The sequence below is a fragment of the Oncorhynchus tshawytscha genome, linkage group LG20 (assembly GCF_018296145.1).
Source record: "Oncorhynchus tshawytscha isolate Ot180627B linkage group LG20, Otsh_v2.0, whole genome shotgun sequence".
NCBI classification, from domain to species: Eukaryota; Metazoa; Chordata; class Actinopteri; order Salmoniformes; family Salmonidae; genus Oncorhynchus; species Oncorhynchus tshawytscha.
The window spans coordinates 41,045,088-41,065,792 of record NC_056448.1 but is presented as its reverse complement, the minus strand read 5'-3'; the positions used below and the strand labels follow the sequence as shown (position 1 = coordinate 41,065,792).

General features: G+C 42.0%; 1 protein-coding gene across 8 annotated transcripts in view; it reads left to right on the top strand.

Annotated features, from left to right (window-relative positions):
• psd3l (pleckstrin and Sec7 domain containing 3, like) overlaps nt 1-20,705 on the top strand; it is a 156,612-nt gene that overhangs the window by 103,495 nt on the left and 32,412 nt on the right. For all 8 annotated transcript variants that reach the window (XM_042302669.1, XM_042302668.1, XM_042302672.1 and 5 more), the window contains 3 exons: nt 5,611-5,654; nt 15,166-15,347; nt 17,118-17,188. In XM_042302669.1, coding sequence (XP_042158603.1) covers nt 5,611-5,654; nt 15,166-15,347; nt 17,118-17,188 — 297 coding nt within the window. The remainder of the gene's footprint in view (nt 1-5,610; nt 5,655-15,165; nt 15,348-17,117; nt 17,189-20,705) is intronic.

Sequence of the window (20,705 nt, the reverse complement as noted above, 5' to 3'; positions counted from 1 at the left end):
ACGCTGCTCCTCCTTTAGGGCAGAACTCTATCTCCCCCATCTCCGACCTCCTGCTAAGACGAGTCCCAGTCAGTGACTCGTGACTGTGCACTTTCCTGAGAAGTTGAAAATGCCTTGAATTAATGGTTATTATTGAATTTACAGTAGAATAAAACAATTATGGAATACTTTTTTTTTCTCCCCACGTGTCATTGAAGCATTACTAGTAATGCTCAGCTTCTGTAGAAGCAAATGAAGCCTCTGTTTTTAACATTGTCGTTATCTCCACATGGGTCATATTACCCAGAACATTCTTTCCTCTTGGTCGGTGGTATTTGAACAGTGCCTGTCATATTGGGATGGATTTACCCATATATTTAGCACAGCTAAGCCTCCCAGACACATCCTTTTGTACTGTATGTTGGCAACGCAGGTGCCAGGGCCCTGTTTTATCATTTCTAAGAAAGGGCAAGTAAATAATGGAAAACCAGTGCCCCCTCCGTCAGACAAATTTGACAAATGTTGGAAATGTAATGTGCATTGAGGGTTAGTGGTGAAATGACTGAACATTTGACTGTTGGAAGGAACATTTCTGACAATAAAACATTTGTCAGGTTGAATTATTATAGCTTCCTTTTGGATATGCTGTTTAAGAAGGTTCCACAACCCTGTGTAAGCAGTGCCACTAAGGCACTTCCTGCTCTGTGTAGCCTAGATATTAACAGACATGTTTCTATAGATGCTGGTGTCCTGTGCCTATAGCCCATCAGGAGCTGCTCTATAGAATAATTACTGCTGTGGTATTTTTAACAACCCGCAGTAGTGAGCGAGTCAGCGGCAGAGATGACCGACCCCTGGTTTAAAAAAAGACACACAGAGACAGAGAGAGACACAGAGAGACAGAGAGACAGAGAGACAGAGAGACAGAGAGACAGAGAGACAGAGAGACAGAGAGACACAGAGACACAGAGACACAGAGACAGAGAGACAGAGAGACAGAGAGACAGAGAGACAGAGAGACAGAGACTCTCCTTTCTGATCCATTCTCAGCCTACGCAATCATTTACACATCTCCCAGTAAATGCTATTCATAGCAGCATGAGATTTGTAGGACATTGACATCTTTTCATACATCTTGCGGAATGCTGATTGGTGTCATAGGTTTATTTTATCCATTTATTTTAGAAAATAGGAACGATAGTGTTTGGACAATTTTACAGAATAACAAAATTACTTTCTGTTAACGTCCATGTACAGTAGAAAATGTCTTCTGCTAATTTACTTTAAACCTACAGTACTTGCATGTCCAATTTTAACAGTGACACTGTAAAGCAATTTACTTGTATTTAAGTCACTTGTATAATAAACAGATCGCTTTATCTTATCTGATTAAATTGCTAATGCTGAACAGCTTGTTGCCATGTAAGCCACCCAGATCCACAGTGAATGAATGAGTCCAGTCTGTTGAAGATGTGATTACTGATAGAAGGGTAACATGATCAAGTCACATAATGGGACTATAACCCCAAACACTGAAGCTTAAATCGGGGCCCAGCAGAGCATGCTGGTGGTTGACGCTGTTGATTTAAGTAGTTCTCATGCTGTGATTTTTAAATTGAAATGTTATCTGAAAAAAAGTGAATTCCATTTAGGGATAGTGAAAAACATGCTCGGGTAGTTTTCTGCAACCATTTGCATATTTTCTGCTGTACAGTATTTATTACGGGTAATAAACTGTATCGCCACCGAGAGTTATAATATTCGGGAGCAGTGCTGCAAATCATCCTTATAAAGCTGGTCCTTATCAATCATCTCCGCTTGCTTTATTACTTTAACCTCCGACACCACGATGGCGAGCTATGAAATGGGAGAGGTGACACTGAGATGAGTAGGAAAGTGCAGAAAATTCCTTTGTAAGGTTATAGTCATCATTTATTCATAGTTCATCAACTGTATTAACGTCAAGACAATGAGCTATATATGCTCAGCCTCACAAAACCTGCTTCACAACAGAAAGCCTCACGAGACCCCCTTCACCACACAACGCCTCAAGCCCCCTTCACAACACAACAGAAAGCCCCACAAGACCCCCTTCACAACAGAAAGGCCCACAAGACCCCCTTCACAACAGAAAGGCTCACAAGACCCCCTTCGCAACACAACAGAAAGGCTCACAAAACCCCCTTCGCAACACAACAGAAAGGCTCACAAAACCCCCTTCGCAACACAACAGAAAGGCTCACAAAACCCCCTTCGCAACACAACAGAAAGCCTCCCACATGTAGCTGGCGGGGCATCAGAGTAGCGTGAGCAATGCGCTCCAAGAAAAACAACTGAAGGTGTGCCTTTCCAAACACTGGGCCGCGAGCCAAATGCACACACTCTGGCTGAATAGATGTAAGCCCTGTAAACAGTCTGTTTTGCTGCTGTATTCCTGTTTCAAAACGCATTAACACAAATGTCAATTGTTATGGCAAGTCTCAAACAGTTAATTGAAAAAGATAAACAATACAAAACACCCATTAGGAAAATGTATTGATTAGAGGTCGTTGCCATTTCTCAACCTCTTTCCACTTATCTCAGGTTACTCAAAGGGTACATCTTCTCAACCTCTTTCCACTTATCTCAGGTTACTCAAAGGGTACATCTCATAAAGCATTATCCACTATTATGCTCTGTCCTCATCTAGTCATAAAACCTTTTGATTTGATGGAATCATTACTTGACATAAAACTATTAAAACGGCATGGTAATTGTCAAAGTAAAAGCATGCCTGAATGATGCTGAGGGGTGTGGCTATGAGGGGTGTGGCTATGAGCCTGTGACATTACCAGCTTCAATGATCTGCTGTAGATTTCCACTGAAGGATCTTGGTTAGTACACGAATGGAAGAAATATTGGATGAAAAAGAAAATCAAAATCTAACTTTCTTTGAATGAACTTCCCCTTTTAATGGCAATTTTAAACCAATGATTAGTGTAGTTAAATCAGTTGGAAACAGTGTTGATGAGTTAATAGCTACTCTGACTATCCTTTTGTGTTTTACAGTCTCATGAGACTAATTTGCTGTGTCCCAATGTTGTAGGGTAATTCATTTAGCCTTGTTGGCCCGTCACACCCACTCTTTCTCTGGTGGATATATACGTGTGGTCTTAGTATGTTATGGAAGTGAGGCAGTACATATGGAAGACCCAACAGTTGGTCATACTGACAGCCTGCCTGTATTTAGTCATATGGCCAGAGAATGGCTACAATCTCATATCTTGCTGCGTTTTGTAAACACAGATCTCAAATTAATTCATTTTCATTTCTGCTCGACTTCGGACTAATTTTGGGGTTCAGTTGCACATCTACACTCGGATGAGAGATCTTTCCTCTCGTCTTCATGAATGTGGGAATTTCATGTCTGAACAACCATTCTATTAGCAGACAGCGCTCTGAATGTGTAGCTACTTCTCTCCAGAACTTTTCTGTGTACTTTTTTCTGGTAAAATGCTATTTTCATCGACACACTCAATCCAATGCCAATGCAACTACATTACACCTCCTGAATTTTGTTAAATCAGTGCTTTTGGGTCCATAGTTGTGCAAGATTAAGTTGGTGGCAAGTCTAAGAGCTGTCATGTTTATTCATAGAAAAACACATGTTCACTGTCCAGAAAATGAAGATTCTCATTTGCAAACCTTAACAGCTCACTGAAATGGCAATTTGATCAAGCCTGTTTAAACTCCAGTATGTCATGACTGTTAGTCTTGTTTGTATTCTATACTCATCCCACTGACTGACTTGTTTTAGGTTCATTTGAGTGACTGTGTTGCGGGGAGGGGGGGCTGTGCTATATTAGGCATGAAGGACATTGTGGTGCATAGTGTGAATTTATTTAGCCAGCCCCTCATCATTTACATCTTGGCTTGTTGGAATAATTGGAACCAGCTGTGTAATTCCAAGCATTAATAATTTATTTGCATTTAATCGCACTTTGAATTCGGTAATTGTTCTGGATTATTGATTTTGCTCAAATTACGCATTGAATTAATCAGAAGTGGTGTGAAAACAGTGCTGTTTGCTCATTGGGCTAATCAGTCCATTTAGGCATCAGGTGTCTACCACAAGCCAGTGACAAAGCCAGAGGTTTCTGCTCAGTGTTGTTTTAACGTGGCAGGTTTGGTGACCTGTGGCAAATTTTATTTCAACTATATACATTTGCCTTAGTTTTGTAAAGGGAGGTTTTGTCCTCTTCTTCCCTCTGTCCCTCCCTCTTCCTCTCTGTGTGTAACACACAGACGCTGACGCCAGAATCTCACTGAAACTGTCACTCTGAATCCGAGCACTAGTGGAGCGATGCTGGAGAAGGCAGCACTGCTGGTGCTTTGAGAGAGCGTGGACGTGTTCTATGATCATTCCTGCTCAGTCTCTCTCTTGTTGCCTCGGCTTCAGTGAAACACTCTACTCCCCGCTACCCACTACAGGGGCTGGAACAGCGCAGGTCTCTGGGACAGCTGTGCGTGTAGGAGCTTCTCCAGGTCTCTATCGCTACTGCTTGGTCTCGTGTCTGTTTTGGGAGCTGCCTTTTTTGATTTTTCGGAAATGATCGGAGTAAACAGTGTCCAGGGGACAGGCAGCCATCGGCGGCCCGGCAGTAGCTCGGTCAAATATGGCAGGGAGGAGTCGATGCGTCGGGCCCCGCAGCACCGCTCTAAGTCACTGAAAACGTCCCACTCCACCGAATTTGCATCTGAAAAACATAAGAAGGACAAACTAGAAAAGGACAAACAGAAGGTAAAAAGCATTGCACTGCTTGATTGTAAATCCAGTTTGGGAGATTATGTTTTGGGAGATTCAATTAGGATGAGACGGAGAACAAGCGTTATTGATTCTGAAGTCAAAGGCACATTTTCTTTCACACGACATTTACAACTGACTGGAATAGTTTGACTGTATCCAGGCAGCTGGTTTTGAGTTGCATGGTTTGTGCATTGGCGCTTTTCTCCTTAACTCGACATCTGTTTAAATCAAGTCTTTTTTTGTATTACTGTGGGTCAGGACAGAGCTTTCCAGTAAGTAACCACTTGTTAGACCAAGGACTCTGTCTAGACGTGTGGTCTTAGGGGACATGCCAGGGATCAAATGGCTACATTTCCCTCCTGGTTAAATGCTCCTTTTTGTATTTCCACTAAATATTATTTGACCGATGGGCGCGGCATGGGGCTTTTCAAAGAGATGGATGCTTTATACCTCCCTTTTCTCTTCCCCTGCTCTGTTACTGACGGAAGGATGCAGCCGTGTTGTTGGCCCACTGCAAGTCCAGTGCTTTTGTTTTCTTCTACCCTGATTAACATAACGTTGTCACCTGTCCCTCAGCTGTCAATGCCAATAGATCTTCTCTGTAATGCACTGGATATGAATACCAGCCACCCTGAATGAACACTCTGCTAGTTGTGCATGTAAACATGTAGACTACCACTATGTGGTCTTAATGTTTTTAGAGTGTGTGTGTGTGTGCGCGCGCAAAAGGCTTTAGATGTGATGGAAGCTGTCAAGATGTCGATACATGTTTTTGAACCATGCACAAGCTCAAACATTTTTTTTCCTTAAATAATGTATACTAATAGATTTGATTTTCTTCACAGGCCTTGCACAACTCAATCAAAAACGACAAGCTGGAATGGGCCATGTAAGTAAGATTCTATTTTGAACTCTAAACATAAGCATTCGTGGGCCAATATAGGGAGAGCATGTCAACACTGTATATGAATAAAATGTTTATATAGCTAGATCTACCCTGGCATCTTCCACATCTTACTACTGTACCTACTAGAACGAACTAGGTGACGACTCAGAATTTACACTGCCCCAGTGTACCATTCAAAAGGGCAACATAGCAACATGATCCCATTTAATAAACTCTGTTTCAGATGGCCCAATTTAATTACATTGGTCACACATTATTTGTGTTGCAGGCCTCGTGAAAATGAATTGGAACCAATGGGCGCCACAGTCAATTATCTAGTTGGTGGCAGATGAATTGTGCAAATGTACTCCACTGAAAATATAAACTAGTTAAACGATGCATAGAAATACCGTGTCAATTATGTGTTGCGTATATTGAATTCTCCAGGGAGCGAGTTATCGACAATGGAGTGTTCAGTTGATAAGGAATCATGTTTTTATTTTTGTTTGTAGACATTTAAGACATTTACAACAATGTGCATCAAGTTATACTGGATGACATTGAATTTATAATTTGGGACTCATCTAAAATGACTCTTAGCATTTTGTAAAAATGATTTTCATAAGACTAAAGGGACCCGTAGGACTATGTTCAAACAAAGCTGTGAATATGTATGTGTTTGTATATCATCCCATGCTAAATGATAGGACAGGTGCCAGCTGAGCAGTGTACCGTAATTAGCATTAGAAAAACATGACAATCTGTCTCCCTGATAAAAGTAATAAGGAATGAAGCTGGCCTATTGTGCCATTGGTAATCTACAAAGTCCTCTCCAATGAGCTACAACAGGCCATTGGTAATCTACAAAGTCCTCTCCAATGAGCTACAACAGGCCAGTGGTGATCTGAAAGTCCTCTCAATGAGCTACAACAGGCCAGTGGTGATCTGAAAGTCCTCTCAATGAGCTACAACAGGCCAGTGGTGATCTGAAAGTCCTCTCAATGAGCTACAACAGGCCAGTGGTGATCTGAAAGTCCTCTCAATGAGCTACAACAGGCCAGTGGTGATCTGAAAGTCCTCTCAATGAGCTACAACAGGCCAGTGGTGATCTGAAAGTCCTCTCCAATGAGCTACAACAGGCCAGTGGTGATCTGAAAGTCCTCTCAATGAGCTACAACAGGCCAGTGGTGATCTGAAAGTCCTCTCAATGAGCTACAACAGGCCAGTGGTGATCTGAAAGTCCTCTCAATGAGCTACAACAGGCCAGTGGTGATCTGAAAGTCCTCTCAATGAGCTACAACAGGCCAGTGGTGATCTGAAAGTCCTCTCAATGAGCTACAACAGGCCAGTGGTGATCTGAAAGTCCTCTCAATGAGCTACAACAGGCCAGTGGTGATCTGAAAGTCCTCTCAATGAGCTACAACAGGCCAGTGGTGATCTGAAAGTCCTCTCAATGAGCTACAACAGGCCAGTGGTGATCTGAAAGTCCTCTCAATGAGCTACAACAGGCCAGTGGTGATCTGAAAGTCCTCTCAATGAGCTACAACAGGCCAGTGGTGATCTGAAAGTCCTCTCAATGAGCTACAACAGGCCAGTGGTGATCTGAAAGTCCTCTCAATGAGCTACAACAGGCCAGTGGTGATCTGAAAGTCCTCTCAATGAGCTACAACAGGCCAGTGGTGATCTGAAAGTCCTCTCAATGAGCTACAACAGGCCAGTGGTGATCTGAAAGTCCTCTCAATGAGCTACAACAGGCCAGTGGTGATCTGAAAGTCCTCTCAATGAGCTACAACAGGCCAGTGGTGATCTGAAAGTCCTCTCAATGAGCTACAACAGGCCAGTGGTGATCTGAAAGTCCTCTCAATGAGCTACAACAGGCCAGTGGTGATCTGAAAGTCCTTCGTCACTGCTTGGGACCAGGGTTGTTAGCATTTAGTTAAAATACGCGCTTCTCACACAATGTTTCAAACCTCCGTGACCCTGCTGCTTTAATCAATCTCTAAGAAGGTTTGCAGACAAATACTGCACTGTATTAACTCAGAGCCAGACACGGACTGATTCAAAGCAAATGTCTTAATTAATTCTAGATATTTCTAAAATAGAATATTAATTTTGACCAAGCGGCTTGAAAGAGAGTATACATGGAAGGTGTATCACAATTGCTAAATTAACAGAATTCAATACCTTGTCATTTTTGGATATCTGTTTGACATGACTGCGTTATGGTAGCTAGCAAAAGAGTGTAGTAGCATTTGCTTACTTACTGTAAACTACCTTAGCTAGCTAATGATCTTGGCTAACTGGGTTGAGACAATTAACTTATTTACCGCTTTTTGCAAGCAAACAAAGGCTGTCTGCAGTTTTGTTCACATTCTTTCAGTTTGTCATCTCAATTTTCCAAGAATATTAGCCTTAAATGTTATTTGAGGTGAAAGATCATTTTTGACATTAAGGGGCCCGAGCCAAAAGATTTTAAATGCCACAGTAGTAAGGGATGTTTAACTTGTCATTGAAAACGTAGCATAGACCGACCGAAAGGATACATTAACATGAAATGGATTACACTTGGTACATAAATGGTTATTGTAGCACTGGTTGAAGTTGAATGTGTTGTGTGATGGAGGAGCCTTCACTGTCCCCTCGCCAAAAATGGCTGCCATGAACGGAAAATACTCCTCTGTCACAGCGACAGTTTTTCTGTTGCATCACATTAATGTACATGCAAAGGCATATAGACAAATTAGGATATTCAGCATGTTACACCAGGGGAATCCTGTTCTTGGACTAAAGCATGCTCAATGGAGAAACTCATTTAAAAGTGCTTAATCAAGGTCCGGGAACCGTCCCTGTCAGTGCATGACCAGTGTAACTAAGCAAGTAGTACATTTTACAAATCCATGTATGAAAGAAGATTGCTTGCGCCAAAATAATTATATTCGGAATCTTGTAGAAAATGTCTCTTCAATCAAATCAGACCGGCCTGCAGCTACTAAGATCATGGGGACCTTTAGTTCAAATTTCATTTAGGATAAAGTCATTGAAGGCAGTCCCTCATTGTTTTGAATATGTATATTGAATAATGTTATGTCCTGGTATTAAAGTAGGCCACCGCTCAAAATCGTGGCCTTGTCTTCAAAGCGGTTATGTCAATATCTAGTATCAACTGGGCCTACTTTAAACACACATGTATACTACACAGCAGTGATGATCAAAAAGTGAGATGCCAATCATATTAGTAGTTTCTCAAACCTGTTAACAGTGTAGAAGAAGCCCGGACTATCTACATAATGAGTTTAGTGGTGTTTTTAGGTAATGGCCCCACTGCAGCATTTCTGACCTGAGCACAGCCCCACAAAGCTTGGCTGCACTCCTGATCCACAGCTGCTCGCCTTTTAATAAGAACATATTCCTTGTGAGCACTGTGGGCCTGCTGGAATAGGTTCACTAAAATAGATTTAGTAGTAGTCTGTTATGGCTTTTTTCGGAGTTGTTTTTGTCAAAATTCAGAAGTATTCATAGTTTCACTATTTCACTACGTTTTAGGAGTTCATGGCTCAACCGCAGTGTGGGAACCCAGATCGTATGTATTCTGAGCAAAGCAATTAAACTAAATGGACATGGCAAACTCGAGTGTGGCTGTCAGATAATGAGACGAGGGAAAGTGCATGAGGAAATATGGCTTTGCTATAATTTACTAGTTTATCTTAAAGATTGTGCGGCTCATACCATAACTCTGTCTCAAGAGACTCCCTGGTGTTGAGCTACTTTGCGGAAGATGCAGGGGGAAACAGGTGCTAAAACTAAGTTCATTCCAATTACAGCAATTTATTACCCATATCCCTTTGTTGTTGGGTCAAATAACTCATCTGTTAACGTTGCTTTATTGCTGCCAACTCTGAAACCTCAAGGCGAGTGTGTGTGATGAGAAGATGTATTACTGAATATGGGACATTATGGTTACACTGTAGCTCACTTTGAAGTGCACAAAACAAATGGGTTGTAATGATGCCATTATGAAGCATTTTATGTCATGGTCAATACTGGTTTGTATTGAAGCATTTTAGGATGTTAGGTTCTAATCTGTTTGTATTGAAGCATTTTAGGATGTCAGGTTCTAATCTGTTTGCATAGATGCATTGTATGTCATGGTCAGGTTCTAATCTGTCTGCATAGATGCATTGTATGTCATGGTCAGGTTCTAATCTGTCTGCATAGATGCATTGTATGATGTCATGGTCGGGTTCTACACTTATTTTTCTTCTTTATCAGGTTATGTGGGTATATGTCCAGATACCTACCAGAATAAGTCTCTCAGGATCTGGTCCTAATCCAGTCATGAAAATTATTACCTGGTTCTAAGAGAGACTAGTTCGTTAATCTGTTTTTGACCTCAACCAGAAAATTGTCTAAAGGAACAAATGTTTTTCTACCTGTGAGTGCCCTATCGTCTGACCATATTCCTGTGACCCGAAATACAGCTGGAACACAGTCAAAACAGGTTTTAAAAAATTAATCTGTGGTTTAGCAACCTACGTAGCAAATTGCCAATGGTAAGATGTATATAAATCCATGTACTGTGCATGCGGAAAGTATTTCAACTCCTTCCCTTTTCCACATTTGGTTACGATACAGCCTTATTCTAAAATGGATTAAATAAAACAATGTTCTTAACCTCTCTAGGGTACGTGGGACGCTAGCATCCCATCTGGCCAACGTCCAGTGAGATTGCAGAGCGCCATATTCAAATACAAAAAACATTTTACATAGGTTTAAAGATGAACTTCTTGTTAAACCAACCACAGTATCATATTTATAAAATGCTTTTTGGCAAGAGCATACCTAGCCCAGAACATACCCCAGTTGACAAATTATTACAAACCGTAACCAGCCAAGCAGAAGCTTTACAAAACTCAGAAATGGAGATAAAATGAATCCCTTACCTTTGATGATCTTCATATGGTGGCAATCCAAAGACATTAATTTACTCAAATGTTCCTTTTGTTTGATGAAGTCTCTTTATATCCAAAAACCTCTGTTTTGTTAGCGTGTTTTCTTCAGTAATCCACAGGCTCAAACGCAGTCAAAACAATCAGACAAAAAAATCGAAATTGTATCCGTAAAGTTCATAGAAACATGTCAAACGATGTTTACATTCAATCCTCAGGTTGTTTTTTAGCCTAAATGATCTATAATATTTCAACCGGACAATAACAGCGTCAATATAAAAAGGTAAACAAGAAATGCACATGCGTATGAAAAAGCTCTGCGACACGGTAGGGTCCACTCGTTCAGACTGGTCTTACTCCCTCATTTATAAGAATACAAGCCTCAAACGATTTCTAAAGACTCTTGACATCTAGTGGAAGGCATAGGAACTGCAAATGGAGTCCTAAGTCAATGGATACTGTAATGGCATTGAATAGAAAACTACAACAAAACAAACTACTTCCTGACTGGATTTTTCTCAGGTTTTCGCCTGCTAAATAAGTTATGCTCAGACACTATTTTAACAGTTTTGGAATCTTTCGTGTTTTCTATCCAAATCTACCAGTTATATGCATATCATATCTTCTGGGCCCGAGTAGCAGGCAGTTTAATTTGGTCACGCTTTTCATCCAAAATTCTGAATGCTGCCCCCTACCCTAGAGAAGTTAACAATCTGCATTCAATACCCCATAATGACAAAGCGAAAACTGTTTAGACATGTTTGCGCATTTGTGTGTGTATTTTCAATCATTCAGACCCTTTGCTATGAGACTCAATGTAGCTCACCGTCCTGTTTCCATTGATCATCCTTGATATTTCTACAACTTGATTGGAGTCCACCTGTGGTAAATTCAATTGATCAGACATGATTTGGAAAGTCACACACCTGTCTATATAAGGTCCCACAGTTGACAGTGCATGTCAGAGCAAAAACCAAGACATGAGGACGAAGGAATTGTCCAAAGAGCCTCAAGAAAGGATTATGTCGAGGCACAGATCTGGGAAGGCTACCAAAAAATATCTGCAGAATTGAAGGTCCCCAAGAACACAGTGGCCACCATCATTCTTAAATGGAAGTTTGGAACCATGAAGACTCTTCCTAGAGCTGGCCGCCCAGCCAAACTGCACAATCGGGGGATAAGGGCCTTGGTCAGGGAGGTGACCAAGAACCTGATGGACACACTGACAGAGCTCCAGAGTTCCTCTGGAGATGGAAGAACCTTCCAGAAACACAACCATCTCTGCAGCACTCCACCAATCAGACCTTTATGGGAGTGTGGCCAGATGGAAGCCACTTCTCAGTTAAAGGCACGACAGCCTGCTTGGAGTTTGCCAAAAGACACCTAAAGGACTCCGACCATGAGATACTAGATTCTCTGGTCTGATGAAAACTATATTGAACTCTTTGGCCTGAATGCCAAGCCTCACATCTGGAGGAAACCTGGCACCATCCCTACAGTGAGGCATGGTGGTGGCAGCATCATTCTGTGGGGATGTTTTTCAGCATCAGGGATTGGGAGACTAGTAAGGATTGAGGGAAAGATGAACATGGAAAGTACAGAGATCCTTGATGAAAACATGCTCCAGAGTGCTCAGGACTTCAGTCTGGGGCGACGGTTCACCTTCCAACAGGACGACCCATGCCCATAGCCAAGACAACTCAGGAGTCGCTCCGCGACACGTCTCTGAATGTCCTTGAGTGCCCCAGCCAGAGCCCGGACTTGAACCTGATCAAACATCTCTGGAGAGACCTGAAAAGGGCTGTGCAGCGACACTCCCCATCCAACCTGACAGAGCTCGAGAGGATCTGCAGAGAAGAATGGGAGAAACTCACCAAATACAGGTGTGTCAATTTTGTAGCATCACACCCAAGACTCAAGGCTGTAATCGCTGCTAAAGGTGCTTCAGCAAAAGGTCTCAATACTTACGTAAAAGTGATTGTTACGAATCCCTTTTGGCCCGACAGTCTAGGGGGGATGGTAATGAGACCTGTAACATAACTCATGCAATTCTAATAGTGACAAAGTAAAAGTGAGAACGAAATAACCACGACAACTGAAATCTACCGTCAAACTCAGGGTTTATTAATAAACACATGGTAATGGGGGGGAGCAGGAAAAGGGGCTGAGCTGGACCCAAGGAAAGAAACAATAAGTATTCAAAAACACCCCTAAGCTAGACTACCCTACTTTAACAGCTAACTAACTAACCAAAAATACAGTGGGTGGTCCGCCCAGTTCTAACTAGTGTATTTAACAAAGTTTACCTACGGGTGGTGTATGCCCATGGGCGACTTTTCTTGGTTCCCCCTTTTCCCACCAGCAAACAAACAAACACCAAAAACAATACTCACAGGTGATGACAAAGTGCTATGGAGGTGCTCAAACAAAAGAGAGGGCAATACACAAAGAGAGAGTGAAACAGAGAGACCTACAGACATGGCATTTACAGAGAGATTGAGCTCCACAGTAAAACAACTGACAGGGTTTTTAAACAAAGGGAAAGGAACGGTGATTGGGTAGGAAACAGGAGGAGGTGTGTCTTCTGATTGATGATTGGGGAGTGATGATTTTCACCTGTGAGGGGAGAAGGAGAGAGAAACACATACAGGATACTTGTATCCGTAACAGTGATATTTCAGTTTATAAAATATATTTTTCGTTTTGTTATTATGGGGTATTGTGTGTAGATTTATGGGGGGGGACAATATCATCCATTTTAGAATAAGGCTCTAAAGTAGCAATATGTAAAAAGTCAAGGGGTCTTGAATACTTTCTGAATACACTGTATATACAGTAAGTTTGGACACTACTCATTCAAGCGTTTAATTTTTTTTTTTTTTACTGTTTCTACATTGTAGAATAATAGTGAAGACGTGTGTGTGTGTGTGTGTGTGTGTGTGTGTGTATAGTACGTCGGTATGAAATATTTGGTTTGGTTTTCCCACATACTGTACAGTATACAGTCCCCATGGGGGAGAAGTCTGAACACCCGGGCCTAGTTGTCACATTTTGCTGCCTTCATTTTAAATCTGTTCTCTTGCAGTGTTACTTAAAGGCCTTGATGCAATCAGGATGGATGATTTGGACTGGATTTCTTTAGCACAGGCTTCTTCCTTCTCAGTCTTGTCATACAGGCCAGTATTGTGGAGTGAATGCATTGTTGATCCATGCATAGTTTTCTCACCACTCAGCCTATGAACTCGGTTGCTGTTTCAAAACCACCTTTAGCCTCAGTGATATCCCTGAGCAGGTTGTATTCATTACAACCCGAGTTGCACAGCAGTCTAAGGCACTGTATCGCAGTGCTAGAGGCGTCACTACAGACCCTGGTTCGATCCCGGCTGTGTCACAAACGGCTGTGATCAGGAGTCCCATATGGCAGTGCACAATTGGCCCAGCGTCGTCCGGATTAGGTCAGGGTTTGACCGGGGTAGGCCATCATTGTAAATAATAATTTGTTAAATAAAGATTACATTTAAAAAATATAAACATTCCACGACTCAGTTAGGATGGACGGACAGATCTGGGTGATATGATACTTCATCCACAGATGTAATTACCATACATGACCGTACTCAAAGGGATATTTATGTCTTGGAATTATTTCATGACCTTCCTCTGATCTGTGGCTGTTGAATGTGAAATTTGTGCAGGGTGTACTGTAGACCTTGACTAGGCAGGCACTGTAACTAGCTCCTTAAATGTCTGGGTAGAATACTGCATTAATCCTTTTTCATTTTGTTCACTGAGAACTATATTTGAGTTCCAAAATCACCATCAGTTCCATAAACAAGACCATATTTAGAGTTCCATGTTTGTGAATAGAAACTGACACACTCAAAGATCAAACTCATTGGTGTAATGGCATTGTGTCCTGTGTGTGTGGTGCTGTACTACCCAGTGATTGTGTGTGTGTGTGTGTGTGCCATGACACGGAGGTTCCAGAATTGATTGTGATGAAGGTGGACAGGGTGATGTTAGTAGAGCCGTCTGACTGGGGCTGTTGTTCCGACTGCACAAACATCCCCACTGAGTCCCCTAGTGAAAACAGCACGCCAACAAAGCACCAAACAACATTCTAAGTGGTCAATAGTACATAATTTACTACGACAGCGGAGTGGTTCTGTAGGATATACTACGACAGCGGAGTGGTTCTGTAGGATGTACTACGACAGCGGAGTGGTTCTGTAGGATGTACTACGACAGCGGAGTGGTTCTGTAGGATGTACTACGACAGCGGAGTGGTTCTGTAGGATGTACTACGACAGCGGAGTGGTTCTGTAGGATGTACTACGACAGCGGAGTGGTTCTGTAGGATGTACTACGACAGCGGAGTGGTTCTGTAGGATGTACTACGACAACCAGAAAGCTCCAAAAGCACAGCCTCTGTTCCACTAGAAAATAACCCAAATGATGGGAGGAGAGAAATGTCCTCAATCCATTCAGGGAGTATGATCAAAGTTATCTTGCCTCTTACCTAGCCAACATCCGCAACACAGAATCCTATTTGTCGGTTTTATTTCCAGAGATGGCGATGAGCTGAAGAAGTCTCTGTCTGAGCTGGCAGACAACAAGGACAATAAAAGTATCACGCGGATCAGCAGTGGCAGTAACCCCTTCCTGGACATTGCCCACGACCCCAACGCCGCAGTCTACAAAACAGGCTTCCTGGCCCGCAAAATCCACGCCGACATGGACGGCAAGAAAAGTAAGTGATCAATGAGTCTTAGACCGATTTTTCTCAGTGTTCTTTTGAAGTATGCCTTCAGATGAACCCAAGCTGGACCATTTTAAATGCCCCTTACATACAGTATGTAACACATGGTATTTAAAATGGCTCTGTGCTCAGCATGTATTTCATATGCCCACTCAGGTTATTATTAGCATTCTGTGGGTTCCTAACTAGCCTCAGTCAGAGAAACATATTTTATACCATTTCTAATGAGGGATGGGTTTTTGGGGCTTTTTGAAATGCTGATTTGCTGCAGCCTCTCGGTTAAAAGACTAAGCATTGTGACAAACCTCTGCTCTCTAGGATCCCACTAATGGATGATTTTTTTCCCCCTGTCTGAAGCTCCAGATTCCACCTCGACCTTCAGATTGTGATGTTTGTCTGGAAACAGTGGAGACAAATAGGTCATTAATATAATTGCTGCGTAATGCGAAACCGGTTAACCCGACGAGAATGGATGGTGTTGGTGTTTCACATCCATTTATCTCTGGGCGCTAATGACTTTACCTGCTGACTTATTAGCACTGAGCTTTATGCCTGCAGAAAACCATCCAGATTACAGTCAATATCTGCTGCACAGGGTAACCCGGCGTTTTTATACACAAGTTTAATTTACTTCCAAGATACCACGATGGCTTTCCAACTGATAGTAAATATATTGAAATATATGGCATGAAACGAGAGGTCACCGGTTAAAGTGTTAGAAGCTGCTTGATTAATGTCTTAGATAAATGTTTAGTATTCTGTATCAGGTCCTGTCGTCGAGGTTTACACCATGCAGATTTGGCCTATTTAAATTCTGGACACAGCTCGTGGGAGATAAGTCACTCAAAATGAAGCCCTCAAGTATCAGTCTCTATGGTCATTGTAAATAACTATAGTGATGCCTTTCAGAGCAGGCCGGTTTCAGGTACATTAATCCAAGCCAGGAACATTCCAAACAGTCAGACCTTTCCTCTAATATTTTCCATACCCCTGGACGGTTATTAACTTCCTATACCATTACCAATGGAGTTTAAAAGCAGCTCTGGTTACGAGTTTCAACTCATTTCTGATCCCCGCTAATCACATGATGCTCTGTAAGAATGCACGTCGCTGTCCCATGGGGTTGCTGTAGACGGGCTGCAACATTATGACCAGCTAGAGACGAGATTCTTCCAACTTCGGACTCTAGGACTGCTTTCCAAATGGCACCCTACTCCCTATATAGTGCACTCTATGGGCCATGGTCAACAGTTACAGGAATAGGGTGTCATTTTGGATGCAGGCCTAGGCACTGCTCGGAATGAATGCCATGTCCCACACGAGTGGCACGGCTGATATACACTTTTTACATTTTAGTTTTGCCACATTTTTTTAATCTTCCAACTGAATGATTTAGATGACTTTTGCTAAATTGTTCATAATCTGATTTGGGTTTTGTTTTGATCAGTTGTTGATGTCAAAATCATGAAAGAAGGATTTTAAAGTAATGGGGCAGACCTGAAATTAATTCCAGAACTGGGCTTGATTCCATTCAGATTCCTGACAGGAATTTCTCTATATGAATTCCTTATTTGATTGGAATTAAATGATTGTCCCCAACACTGAAGCAGATTGTATCAGTGATTAACACAACAGATTAGAGATGAAATTGCAATTGAACATAACTTCAGCTTCTACACAAATAATATTGTACCTAATAATCATAATGCTCTTTTTAAAATGATGTTGTTGGTCACTAAAATGTCCCCTTTCATTTTCCAGCACCAAGAGGAAAGCGAGGCTGGAAAACATTCTACGCTGTTCTCAAAGGAATGATCCTCTACTTGCAGAAGGTAATACAATGCTATGTATACCACCTTGAATTAAGCTTTCTGTAACATTTGTGGTCGTTGCTCAGGTTAACATGTCATTGATGACACTGAGTTGACTATGTCCATTCTATTTGTCCAGCAAGGTAGCCTAGCAGTTAGGAGCGTTGTGCCAGTAACCAGCAGGTAGCCTAGCGGTTAGGAGCGTTGTGCCAGTAACCAGCAGGTAGCCTAGCGGTTAGGAGCGTTGTGCCAGTAACCAGCAGGTAGCCTAGCGGTTAGGAGCGTTGTGCCAGTAACCAGCAGGTAGCCTAGCGGTTAGGAGCGTTGTGCCAGTAACCAGCAGGTAGCCTAGCGGTTAGGAGCGTTGTGCCAGTAACCAGCAGGTAGCCTAGCGGTTAGGAGCGTTGTGCCAGTAACCAGCAGGTAGCCTAGCGGTTAGGAGCGTTGTGCCAGTAACCAGCAGGTAGCCTAGCGGTTAGGAGCGTTGTGCCAGTAACCAGCAGGTAGCCTAGCGGTTAGGAGCGTTGTGCCAGTAACCAGCAGGTAGCCTAGCGGTTAGGAGCGTTGTGCCAGTAACCAGCAGGTAGCCTAGCGGTTAGGAGCGTTGTGCCAGTAACCAGCAGGTAGCCTAGCGGTTAGGAGCGTTGTGCCAGTAACCAGCAGGTAGCCTAGCGGTTAGGAGCGTTGTGCCAGTAACCAGCAGGTAGCCTAGCGGTTAGGAGCGTTGTGCCAGTAACCAGCAGGTAGCCTAGCGGTTAGGAGCGTTGTGCCAGTAACCAGCAGGTAGCCTAGCGGTTAGGAGCGTTGTGCCAGTAACCAGCAGGTAGCCTAGCGGTTAGGAGCGTTGTGCCAGTAACCAGCAGGTAGCCTAGCGGTTAGGAGCGTTGTGCCAGTAACCAGCAGGTAGCCTAGCGGTTAGGAGCGTTGTGCCAGTAATGAAACGTTGCTGGTTCGAATCCCCCCCCAGCGGACTAGGTGAATAATTTGGCGATGTGCCCTTGAGCAAGGCACTTAACCCTGTAAGTCGCTCTGTAAATGTAAAAAAGCGTGAAATGTTGCGAATCATTTTATTAACAACATATGTGCCACACAGTGCACATAGTTCCATATACTACCCATATGTTTCCAACTAGGGGTGTTAATAGTAAGCTGTTAATCGGTTAGCCGCTGAAAATACATATGACCGGTCACGCATATCGGTCTAAAGGTCATTTGCATAATTTAGTTGAATTAAATTGGCGGGTGTGTATTTTCGTTAATAGTAACCCCAGTCACAGCAAACAACAATTGTAAATGCGATGGTGTGTTAAACTGTTGATTACCACGATTTAAAAATGGCTATTTTCATTTCTCAATCTTAACTCGTAATTAATGTACGCCTCGCATTCGCTATTCGAGTGCATAGGCTGTAGTCAACAGAAGGCGAGCAGTTATTTTTATAAAGACTTCCTGGTGCCATTAACCGGCATTTCTCTCCTGTTCTATTCACTTTCAAAGTGCCAAAGGCACAATTCTAGTCATATTAGCAACCCATCCCTGTTGCTATTAGATTCCCCCTCTAAGTTTCTAAGGGATATTTTCATCTCTGTCACACATGGAACCTCTTGCATTAGGTAAACTGTTAAGAACAGTTCTCCTGCTAATTGCATTTAGGCAAATATCGTTTTATTAGTTGCTTCATTACAGCAGTTGCATGTTCAATGATAACATTATAGTCTTTTGACTGGAAGACGATAGGCTTGCTATGATTGCATGATTGTTTCCATTAAGCTGTGTTAATGACAAATGGCTCTTTGTATGCATGCATCGTATTTTCTCTTGGTCGTGTTACTGTTCGTTGACCGGTTAATGAGGGTCAGTTAGTTGGCAGCGAAATTGACCCGAAATGTGTACCCCCTTTTCCAACCTTATCAAACACCTGATCCTAGGCCAGCTCTTCCAGATAGGCATAGAGTCAACCCACATTGGTCCTCTCTCTGGGCCAGGATCAGTGCAGAGCAGATATCATGTCCAATGCTGCAGCTAAGCTGCTTGTGAGGACACAGTCATGTTCAGTAGGGAGAAAACGTTTTTGAAGGACTTTAACAACCTGAAATTGAGAACACAGTTAAGAATACAGATTTTTGTATTTGGCACACAACCCAAATGGCACTGCCAAGCAAAAAAAGGCAATTGTATTATTTTGATATTCTCTGGCAGTCAAACACCCCACCCCTGTTAGACACCCCACCTCTCTCTGTGTCAGTTTTGGGAGAGGAAGTTATTGTTATGAGTCCTCTTACGTTACCAACCAGAGCAACTTAATTATTCCAGCATGGATGATCTCTAATGGCTACAGATGGGACCAGTCAACATGTCACTGCTCTTATGGCCAGCATCCGTTCTGCCTACCCCATCACTAACAGATGCAGCTATTAATTATCAACATCTGTAGTAGAATATTGGATTACATTTTAATATCTGAAGTGGCACAGACAAAATGTTTCCAAATGTAAACATGGTCCTTATTAAAACCTTATCGTGCTAAACATGGTCCTTATTAAAAGCTTATCGTGCTAAACATGGTCCTTATTAAAACCTTATCGTGCTAAACATGGTCCTTATTAACCTTATCGTGCTAAACATGGTCCTTATTAACCTTATCGTGCTAAACATGGTCCTTATTAACCTTATCGTGCTAAACATGGTCCTTATTAAAACCTTATCGTGCTAAACATGGTCCTTATTAAAACCTTATCGTGCTAAACATGGTCCTTATTAAAACCTTATCGTGCTAAACATGGTCCTTATTAAAACCTTATCGTGCTAAACATGGTCCTTATTAAAACCTTATCGTGCTAAACATGGTCCTTATTAAAACCTTATCGTGCTAAACATGGTCCTTATTAACCTTATCGTGCTAAACATGGTCCTTATTAACCTTATCGTGCTAAACATGGTCCTTATTAACCTTATCGTGCTAAACATGGTCCTTATTAAAACCTTATCGTGCTAAACATGGTCCTTATTAAAACCTTATCGTGCTAAACATGGTCCTTATTAACCTTACCGTGCTAAACATGGTCCTTATTAAAACCTTATCATGCTAAACATGGTCCTTATTAAAAACCTTATTGTGCTAAACATGGTCCTTATTAAAACCTTATCGTGCTAAACATGGTCCTTATTAAAACCTTATCGTGCTAAACATGGTCCTTATTAACCTTATCGTGCTAAACATGGTCCTTATTAACCTTATCGTGCTAAACATGGTCCTTATTAACCTTATCGTGCTAAACATGGTCCTTATTAAAACCTTATCGTGCTAAACATGGTCCTTATTAAAACCTTATCGTGCTAAACATGGTCCTTATTAACCTTATTGTGCTAAACATGGTCCTTATTAACCTTACCGTGCTAAACATGGTCCTTATTAAAACCTTATCGTGCTAAACATGGTCCTTATTAAAAACCTTATTGTGCTAAACATGGTCCTTATTAACCTTATCGTGCTAAACATGGTCCTTATTAAAACCTTATCGTGCTAAACATGGTCCTT